Consider the following 9,879-nt stretch of genomic DNA (forward strand, 5'->3'; position numbering starts at 1 on the left):
AGTGCCTTGAGATCTAAGAGCCACTGCCTGAGGCCTGGAGAGCACTTCTGGGCCATCTGGTGCCAGGGTGGCAAATTGGCAAATAGTTGGGGCTCAGACTTGCAAAAATGTGATAGGCAAGTGCGAATCCTGCCTGCTGGCAAACACCATGCTGGTATACACAGGGGCACTAGGGAAGTGCCCGCTACGTGCTGTCCCACGTCCACAATTATAGTCTGTTCGTCGTCATGGTGTTCATTGTCATCGTTTGTTGCCCCTATGGATAGGGACACTCCTTACAAAGATTGGGAAATTTTACATAGAAATCTGGATTTCGGGCAACTGTGGGTCTGTGCTTCTCTACGAAAGTGCCCGGCAGGTGCTGAGAAGTGATCACCCCTGCGCGTGCTTACCCTTCACCCGCACCGCCCTCTGGCCTTATGCTGGCCTATTTCCCTCATTTCAGCTCCCCAGCTAACCCCTTTAGGCCTTCAAGTGTGTGACCTTGAATCTAATCTGACCTTCACATTTCAGAGATGAAGTGGGGCTCCAAGCGGGGGTCCTGTGGCAAGTTGGCAGCAGAGCTAGGACTCCGGCCCAGCCCCTGTTTTGTGCTCCCCTCCCCATCGCCTGCTGCCTCCTCTCTGGGTTCCTGTCCTGGCCTCAGTTGGCCTGGGTTCTCCTGGTCCTGAGTGTCCCATCCCCATCCCCCACCCCGCACACCCACCCTGCCTCAGAATCCTGTGTTACCTAGCAAGATGTGTGGATGGTGTCTGGTTCTGCATGGTGCTTGGAGCACAGCCAGGGCACTGGTCCCGCTTCCCTCCTTGGTGGGCCTGCAGGGCTGACCTAGTTGGCCTGGGCCTGGTCTCTGGGGCGAGGCCTGCACTGTATACCTGTCTTCCCCTCTGTCCAGGAGCTGTATGCGGCTGGGGAGAACCGCCTGGGAACAGATGAGTCCAAGTTCAACGCAATTCTGTGCTCCCGGAGCCGGGCCCACCTGGTGGCAGGTAAGGTGGGCCCCAGCCGCCCTGGGGGCAGATAAATGAGGGCAGATGAGGTATGATGGGGAGACGGCAGTTTGCAAGTCTGGGGTGGGGTTTACTCTTCCTTGAAAGAGCCCCCTGGTGGTGATGTAAAAGATCTTAGCAGCGGGTTTCTCGAGTTTTTCTGTGCATCTGGTTCTGGGCGAAAGCAAAGGAAGGTGTGAGAGAAGTGGCCGCCTCCTCCCGCTGCTGTCCTTATCCACCAGAATGTGGAAATCAGAGTTGAGAGAGCCTTCAAGAGCACCTGATCCAGCGCCGTACAAAGTGCAGCAGACAGACATGAGCACAACAACCCATCCTACATTGTACAGAAGTACATTGTTTAGTCATTCAGGATCTGTAAACCAAGCTCCTGCCAAGTGCCGGGGCCAGGAGTGGACATGGGGAAGAGCATTATGGAATCTCCGCTGTCCTGAGGCTCACATCCTTGTTCTGGGAGACAGGCAGTAAACAAAAATTAAGTAAAATCTGTGCCAGATGGTAAATCCCTTGTTGAGAGACAGTAAAGTTAGAAACGGTTAGGGAGTGGCACAGGGGTCAGGGATGGTGCTAGGGATGGTGCTTGGGGTGGTCCTTGCTGAGCTAATGGTGTTTGAGTTGAAAACATGAGAGAGCTGCACGTGCAAAGGCCCTGAGCAGGGGGGCAGGGGGTTCCCAGCACGACTGAGAAATAGCAAAGGGGGTCGGTGAGGCTGGGGCGGGTGGCGTGAGTGAGAACTGGAGGAGGCGAGAGATGGTGGGTGGCCTTGTGGACAATTGCACAGACTTGGGTTTTCATCCTGAGTAAAACCAGGAGGCACTGGAGGGCTCTGGTTGGTCGGGGGATGTGATTTCACTTAGATTTTACATGTTGGCTGTTGTGTTGTAAAGGGTGGAGGGTTCAGTTGTGGAGCAGGAGAGCATCTGGGAGGCTGCCTCAGTGGTGCCGGGGAGAGGCTGGTGGCCTGGACCCAGTAGCAGGGGTCGCAGGCAGGAGGGGCCGATTCCGGGCCTGCTTGCTGATGCTTGGACGTGGGGTGTGAGGTGGAGGATAACACGAGCTTGTCTCCCAGCCGGGCTGGCAGAGGAGGGGAATCCGTCCCTCCTGAAGTCAGGAAGCTGTGGATGGAGCTGGCTTAGGGGGAGAGAATCGGGAGGTTTGGGCTAGAGAGTCCAGGTGGGCAGCTGGGTTTAGGACTCCAGAGGTCAGGAGAAGTCTGGGCTGCAGATGGAAGCTCGGGAGCTCTGGTTGGGTCATTGGTGTCTGGGGCCTTGGGACCATAAGAAGTTCCCTCGGGAGGGAAACTGGAGAGATCCCGTGTTGCTCAGGGCCCTGGCCGGCACAGGAGACCAAGGAGCCAGAGGAAGGGAAAGGCTAGCACGTGAGGCGATGACAATGACAGTGCACTGAGCATCACGGTGCGGAGGGGAGAGCCAGACACCTGTGCACCTGTTCTGTGCGAGCACTGAGGCCGTGCTGCACCCGGCAGGCGCTTGCGAGCTCCCGTTAGGCTGAGGGAGCGGCGGGGGCTGGGGGCCGGGCAGCTGGGAAGTCAGGTCACCCAGCTGGAAGCTCCAGAGCACGTCTTGGTCTCCAGCCACACTGCAGTGAGTGAACACATTCCCATCTTAGTCATTATTTAATGAGTAGAGACTATAGAAGTCACTCCTCAAAGCTGTGGTTTCTCAAGTATTATTACTAAAGAGAAAAGCAAAGGAGGTGATCTGAAGAAAACACTAAGGGATGAGGCTCCTAGAGATGCAGCAGAAACCATGACACTGCCATGCAGATAGCAGAAGTTCGGGGAGCAGTGGCAGAAACTGAGCCCCAGGCAGGGGAAGCAGGTTTACATCTGGGGTCAGAGCTGCAGCTAGGACTCGGAGGGACCCCTATGCTGCCTGCCTCGCGAGCAGCCTGGAGTCCAGCTGCCATGGGGGCCCGATGGGTGTCAGCACACAGACCGATAGGCAACACAGACCCGTGGAACGGTGGAGAAGGAACGTGGGTGGGCACGGGCCGGAAGTGAGGGGGTCTGAGAAGAACGCAAATCCTGTCGCCATGTGTGGAGGGTGCTGGGTGGGGTATCGAGGCATGACCTGGGCGAGCCTGAGCTGCCAGGAGCGCGGTGAACAACCTGCCTGACGTGAGAGCCGGCTGGGCCCGGTCAGTAGGGCCACGTGGGGTACAGTGAGCGACGGTGGGAGGCCTCCTCACCGTGTGTCCTGTGTTGGTTTGCTCGGGGCCACAGCAAAGTACCCCGGGCCGGGTAACGTGCAGCCGGGTGACGTGCACGACAGATGCTTATTTTCTCCCCGTGCTGGGGGCTAGGAGGCCAACACCGAGGCGCGGGTGGGATTCGTGTCTTTGAGGCCTGCCCCCGGCTTGCGGGGTGGCCAGCTGCTCGCCATGTCTAACAGGCACGTCCCCTGTGTGTGCGTCCCTGGCATCCCCATGTGTGTCCAGATCTCTTCTTACAAGGACACTGGTCAGATTGGATCAGGACCCATCGTTTTAACCGGATCACCTCTTTAGAGGCTGTATGTGCAAAACAGTCACTATCTGAGGTGACTCTGTGGGGACAGAATTCAGTCAGTAACTTGTCCCTTCTCTCTTCCCACTAGTTTTCAACGAGTATCAGCGGATGACAGGTCGCGACATTGAGAAGAGCATCTGCCGGGAGATGTCCGGGGACCTGGAGCAGGGCATGCTGGCCGTGGGTAGGCGTCTCGGGCCTGCCTTGCCGCCTGCGCGCCTGGGGCCGGGGTGCACTGTCCGTTCTCCGGGTGCTCACCACCGTCCGGCTGTGGGGCAGTGCAGCGAACACACAGACGCCAAGCCCTGTGCCTCAGTGGTGGGAAACCCGCCTGCTGCCCAGGCGGCGGCGCTGTACCTCCCAGCTGCCCTGGAGGTGTCTGGTTTCTATTTCAAGCGCCACCCTGGGGAAGGGAGCAGCAGTGTGGGCACCAGTGGGAGGGCAGCCAGCTGCTCCCCCGGAGGAAGATGACTCATATCCTGCCAAGTTTCCTCCAAAAATACATCCCTGCAGGCAGTTGTCAGATGTTTGTGATGGAAACACGTGGAAAGATTTCTACTTGCAACAGCAAAACAGGCCCTTGCTAAGGAAAGCTGGCGGAGCTCCTGGAACAGAGGGGCGCCCCTTGCAGCGCCGGTGCCCTCTGCAGCAGGGCCTCACGGGCCCCACAGCCGCCCCTGTGAGGGCTTGGCCCGCCGGCGGAGGCCTCGCTGCCTCTCTGTGCCCTGTGGGAAGGTCACAGCATGCCCGTCTTTTGCTGCGCTTTTCCTGGGACTCTCGCTGGGGCAGATGATGAGTCCTCCTCGTTTCCCTGCGTGTCCTCCCATGATACAGGGATCGTGGCCTGAGGCATTCACCCCACTCAGCCGTTCCCTGTCCGTGGGGGTCACAGTCCCTAGCTTGCCCTGTGTATAGAACACGGTTCCTTGCCACCGGCCAGATTTCTCCCCCTGCGTGGCTCCTTTCACCACATTGTTGACAGGGAGGAGGTTGAGGTTGGGGTCCAGGCTCAGCGTGTTTCTGTTCCAAAGAGCCAGAGCCAAGGTCACAGATAATTGAGCCGGGAGGAGAATGCAGAGAGGAAGGTGGATGTTTCACGTGCAGCCTCCTCCGAGGACACTCGTTCTCCCAATGGCCCCTTGGACTGAGAGTTTCCTGCAGATCGAGTTATGCTCTGTTTCTCTCTCCTAGTGAAATGTCTCAAGAATACTCCAGCCTTCTTTGCCGAGAGGCTCAACAAGGCCATGAGGGTACGTGCCTCCCACATGCAGGGGTCTTGGCAGGGGGTGGGGGCAGGTCTCAGCCCCACGTGTGAGCAGGACCTTGCCTAGGGCAGAAGGCATGAGGAAAGCCAGCTGCCAGCCAAGCAGACAGAGGGCCATGGGCGGGAAGGTGGGACAGTAAGGAGGCCCGTTGCTCATGCCCTTGGTGGACTCTCTTCAGGGAGCGGGAACGAAGGACCGGACCCTGATTCGCATCATGGTGTCTCGCAGTGAGATCGACCTCCTGGACATCAGAATGGAGTATAAGCGGCTGTACGGCAAGTCGCTGTACCACGACATCTCGGTACATCCCTCTGGGGTCCCCCGGGCCACCCCTGTGGTCCCCTGTACCTCCCTGCTCAGAACTCCGGGCCTCTATGCCCATGGGCTCCATATGTGCTCTCCTCGACTTCAGCTTTTTGCCCAGTTGCCCCCAGACTCTTGTAAGCAGCTGAGGGCAGGCTGGGTCTTGACCCTGCAGGGCCTCCCCACCTTGGTCCTCGGTCACCCTGTGAGTCTGTGACAGGTCGGTGAGGACACCCGTCCCGAGGTTCCCTGGAACCTCCGTCACCCAGCCTCACAGCAGAGGCAGCGTAGGAAGCTCTTGACTGCGAGGGCGCTGGGGTCACAGGCCTGGAGTCCCGCCTGGCTCTTCCACTTGCTAACTGTGTGACCTCGAGCCCTTCCTCACCCTCCCTGAACCCCAGCTCCATCATCCCCAAGGCAGGGAGAACAGTCGTACTCGCTCAGGAGTTCAGGGGGCCTTGAACGAGGTATCACCGCATGCCAGGGCCGGTCTGACAAGATGAATTCCTTCTGACCGTTAAAGTCCAAATTTGGGTGAGCCTTGAAGCCAAAGTCACCGCAACCAGGTTCTGATTCCAGACTCCCTCAGATTTGACGTTGGGCCTGTCACTGAGAACAGCCGATCTCCATCTTCTGGCTGTAAAGCCGATACTGTTGATGAAGAGGTGGAGTAACTTGACCAGGAGCCGTAGGCCTCGCCTCCGAGGAAGGTCATGGTGGAAGGAAACAATCAGGAGTTAGCTAAGAGTGGGGCGCCTGGCCGGCTCGTCGGCAGAGCGTGTGACTCAAGCCCCATGTTGGGCCTAGAGCTGACTTAAAAAAAAAAAAAACCCTACATAAAATTATTTAAAATAAAGAAATACATATATATTTTAAAAGAAGTTAGGTAAGTGTGTTCATCTCTTCTATGTGAGTGCAACAGGGTCAGGGGGAGGAGAGGCTGGGGTGAGCTGCGACGCCCAGATAATCCTGTCACGGTAGGCTCACCCCAGAGCGCCCGTGGCAGTGCATCACGCGCAGTCTCAATGCAGCGCAATGAAAACGCACAGGGAAAAGACTACCACGAGTTCGCCCTGAGTGAAGGGTTTTTATTGTTTAAAGGTCTGACTTTGATCATTGGGGTGAGCACAGTTGTCTTTCTCAGCAGCGGGCTAGGGAGCCTGAACCACACCGCACTACGTGGGGGCCCCGTGGCGCCGGGTGTGTGGGCCTTCCCGCCCCGGGACTGCGCAGGGGTGCGTCTCCCCACTGGGCCTGCCTCCCTGTAGGCGCGCTTGGGGCAGAAGTAAATCAGGAAATAGGAGGCTGAAACCCGCCACGGCTCCCCTAACTGATGTCTTCCTTGTTTCTGCAACCAGGGAGACACTTCGGGGGATTACCAGAAGATTCTGCTGAAGATCTGCGGTGGCAACGACTGAGCTGTGACGGGTGGCTCACTTCCGTCCACCTGCCGGCAACAGCAATGCCAGGACAAGGTCAAAAGAGTGTCCATCTGTTCCTAACAAATCCACAAAAGAGCCCCCCAGGTGTCCCGGTGCAGCCCGTCCGTCAGTAGAGCCTGGCCCGTCCTCCTCCGCCCTCCTCTCCTGCTCCGTGCGTCATGCTCGTGCTGTAGGATCTGGGTCCCTCTCTCAGGGCGCCTCTTCCTCCCCAGCCCTCACAGCCGCTTGCTGCTAAAGTAGACATTTTATCTCTTGACTCGTGCAGTCATTCCCTTTTGCTTGTGGCTGAGTCTCGGCTTCCTATTAGTCACGTAATCTATATTTTTATTCGGAAGCATCTTTTTTTTTTTAATAGTCCTCGCCAGACAGACACATACAGGCCTTTGCTGCGTACACATTTCAGGTGAGAGTGGTTGGCGGGGGAGCACCGTGTCCTCAGTAAGGAGTAAAAGGGAAGACCTTTAACGGTAATCTTTGCGTCTGGTGAGAATGTGTCATCAGCTTTGTTATTGCCAAACTCACTCCTTAGAGTTTTCTTAGAAAAGGGAAAAAAAAAAGAAGAAGAAGAAGAAAAAGGCCAGAAAGTCATCTGTTCCCTCTTCCACGCAAAACCATGAGAACAAAGCCAGCTCCCTGCCAGTGACAGGGCTTCTCGTAATTTGGAATGTGCCTTAAACCCCAATGTCAATAGCCAAAAACTTTCGAAATTAAAGTCAGCCAGTTCTGGAACGTTTTGGAAATGTTTCCCTGGTGCCAGCTTGTTTTCTTCGGCCTCTCGATTCTGCCTGTAGCTCAGGGTTCTGGCCTGAGTAGCCAGTGAAAATTTCTATGACTTTAAGTAGAGACTTATGCTCGGGAAACTGTGAGGTTAGGTGGCCGTTCGCAGAGGAATGAGAAGGGAGGTTCTGGAAATCCACGCTCGGGCCCAGATGCTGAAGGGTGGGTTGTGGTCGGATGCGAGGGCGGCTCAGTCCACTCAGGACAGGTGGGACGAGTGTGGTCCTTCATACAGGTCCTGAAGGGCAGGCACGAGCAGGAGGGCGCATGCATGACCCCTGGGGTAGGCCAGAGAGGAGGGTGGGGACAACCCCAAGGCAAGGGACGCTTCGGTCCCAGAGGGTGCACTGGCTGTGGCCCTGCTGGGCCTTTGGCCCCTTGGTCGGTGTCGTTAGGAGAGGGTGAGTCCAGAAGAAGCAGAGTTTCTGAACATCGTTCTGTCCCGCAGCCTAGAGCTTGCCTTGCTGACCCCGGGTCTCCACTCACTCTCTTCTGACCTCCGTTGTTGGAAGTTTAGAAAGGGGAGGTTTATAGACTGAGGTGAGAGGTCAAGCCAGCTGGACCCTGGCAGGGGCCCCAGAGAATGACTTGTCCCCAGAGTGGACACCTGCCTGGGAAAGCCCCCCGGCTCCTCACTCTCCCCTGGACACAGAGGAGAGATGTCCCATGAGGGAGGGGGCAGCCATGAGCTGACCCACCTGCTGGAGCCGGAGAAATTGCTGGAGTCCATGGTAGGCCCTGCTCTTCATTCCAGGTGCCCTCATATCCGTACCTGCAGCCTCTTGAGCAACACCCAGCATGCTTGGCCACCGTGCTCCTCCCTCGGGCAAGCCCCTCGCTCTTGGGTGCCAGGTGGGCGCTGCCTGGTGGGATGGACTGACTGGCGGACACAACTTAGGTGAAGTCAGCCGGACCCCGGTGCCAGGCCCATATTCAGCCCCCTAGATGCTCTCCACCTTGCTGTCTGCACCAGCGCTCGCAGCCGAGTGTCAGGCCGCATCTGACTATGTGCACTTACTTAAGTCTCCAAAGAGTCTTTCCAGACGTTTGAATGTATTGCCAGCATTTAGGTTCTTAAGAGAGTTTATGTTTTTTAAAAACCTGAAATTCTGGCTTTCTTGAAAATTCCAATTCCGGCAGCCCTGCAAGCCGAGCTGCTGGAGCCAGCTGCAGCTGCACCTGTACTCATGAGCTCTCAGTTTTGCCTCAGGCCCCACCACTCCCTGTTGTGTGTCACCTATTTGGCCCCTGTGGGCCTGCGAGTCTGAGAGCCCTTGTCCACACACTTGGAGATCATCCATGTTCATCCTGGTCCCGGTCCTGGTTTCTCTCTACTGTCCTGTCCCTCCTGCACTTTCTTGGTCATGCCCTTGAGACTCAACCCATAATAGGTACAGGCTGGAGGACAGCATGAGCTCCTCACTGAGCTCCCACCAGGGGCAAAGACATTTACTGCCTTCCAAAGTCAATGGGACCTTATTAACTCTGTTGATTATACTCAGGACAAAAAAGATGAGGAGGGAGACCTTCAACCTTACAGGTCATCTTTCTGGGAGAAACCCACACAAAGGGGATCTTTTTCTCCCTCCTGGAGATGTTAGTCAAGACCAGTTCTTGCTACACATCTAATGTCACTTCCAGAAGCGCTACTAGAGGGTGAGACACCAGGTGAATTCAGCACTGAGTGAATTCTCAGCAGCTGTGGGGCATTGGAGGGAGCACTGTGTTAGGGGCAGGACCAGGACTAGGGTAAGGCAAGTGAGTCACTTGGCTTGGGTACAAAATTGAGGAAATCATCCTTGCTGTGTATTAGGCTCTCAAACCCTTGTGTACAAGGGAATCACCCGAGGAGCTTGTTAAGATGCAGGTCCCTGGGCCCCAGCCTCACAGATCTGAGCAGGCCTGGGGGCCAGGAAACTGCTTCTCTATCCTGCTTGCCTTGTCATTCTGATGCTGATCTAAATGCTCCTGGGCTGAGACAGAACTTCTGAGACAGAGGTGTTGGTTCACACAGAGGGCAGCAGGGGAGGTGGAGGCAGGCTGTGTTTGGAATTCAGTCAGGTGATGGAAGATGGGACAAATGTACTCCCAGCTTTGGCAAGAGGGATTTAAAAGATGAACCTTGCTGAGTGAAGTAAGTCAGTCGGAGAAGGACAAACATTATATGTTCTCATTCATTTGGGGAATATAAATAATAGTGAAAGGGAATATAAGGGAAGGGAGAAGAAATGTGTGGGAAATATCAGAAAGGGAGACAGAACGTAAAGACTGCTAACTCTGGGAAACGAGCTAGGGGTGGTGGAAGGGGAGAAGGGCGGGGGGTGGGAGTGAATGGGTGACGGGCACTGGGGGTTATTCTGTATGTTGGTAAATTGAACACCAATAAAAAATAAATTAAAAAATAAAAACAAAAGGTGAACCTTTGCAAATGCCCATGATCAGAGTGACAGCTAGGTGACTATGCCATGACCCTCCTCTTGCTCTGGCAAAGAGTTCTAGCTCTAGCTTAGGACTTAGCCCCTTATTTCTGCTGCCATTTCCTCCCTGCCCTGGT

The 9,879-nt window shown here is 55.9% G+C and overlaps 1 protein-coding gene across 2 annotated transcripts in view; it reads left to right on the forward strand.

Moving 5' to 3' along the window:
* The window catches only part of ANXA11 (annexin A11), a 39,857-nt gene extending 32,565 nt beyond the window's left edge, over positions 1-7,292 (forward strand). For both annotated transcript variants that reach the window (XM_025434294.3, XM_035715411.2), the window contains exons 11-15: positions 896-989; positions 3,627-3,722; positions 4,730-4,788; positions 4,982-5,104; positions 6,465-7,292. In XM_025434294.3, the coding sequence (XP_025290079.1) occupies positions 896-989; positions 3,627-3,722; positions 4,730-4,788; positions 4,982-5,104; positions 6,465-6,524 (432 nt within the window). In that variant the 3' untranslated portion in view covers positions 6,525-7,292. The remainder of the gene's footprint in view (positions 1-895; positions 990-3,626; positions 3,723-4,729; positions 4,789-4,981; positions 5,105-6,464) is intronic.
* Positions 7,293-9,879: the final 2,587 nt, after the last annotated feature.

Source organism: Canis lupus, chromosome 4, assembly GCF_003254725.2.
Source record: "Canis lupus dingo isolate Sandy chromosome 4, ASM325472v2, whole genome shotgun sequence".
In the NCBI taxonomy this organism is placed as follows: domain Eukaryota; kingdom Metazoa; phylum Chordata; class Mammalia; order Carnivora; family Canidae; genus Canis; species Canis lupus.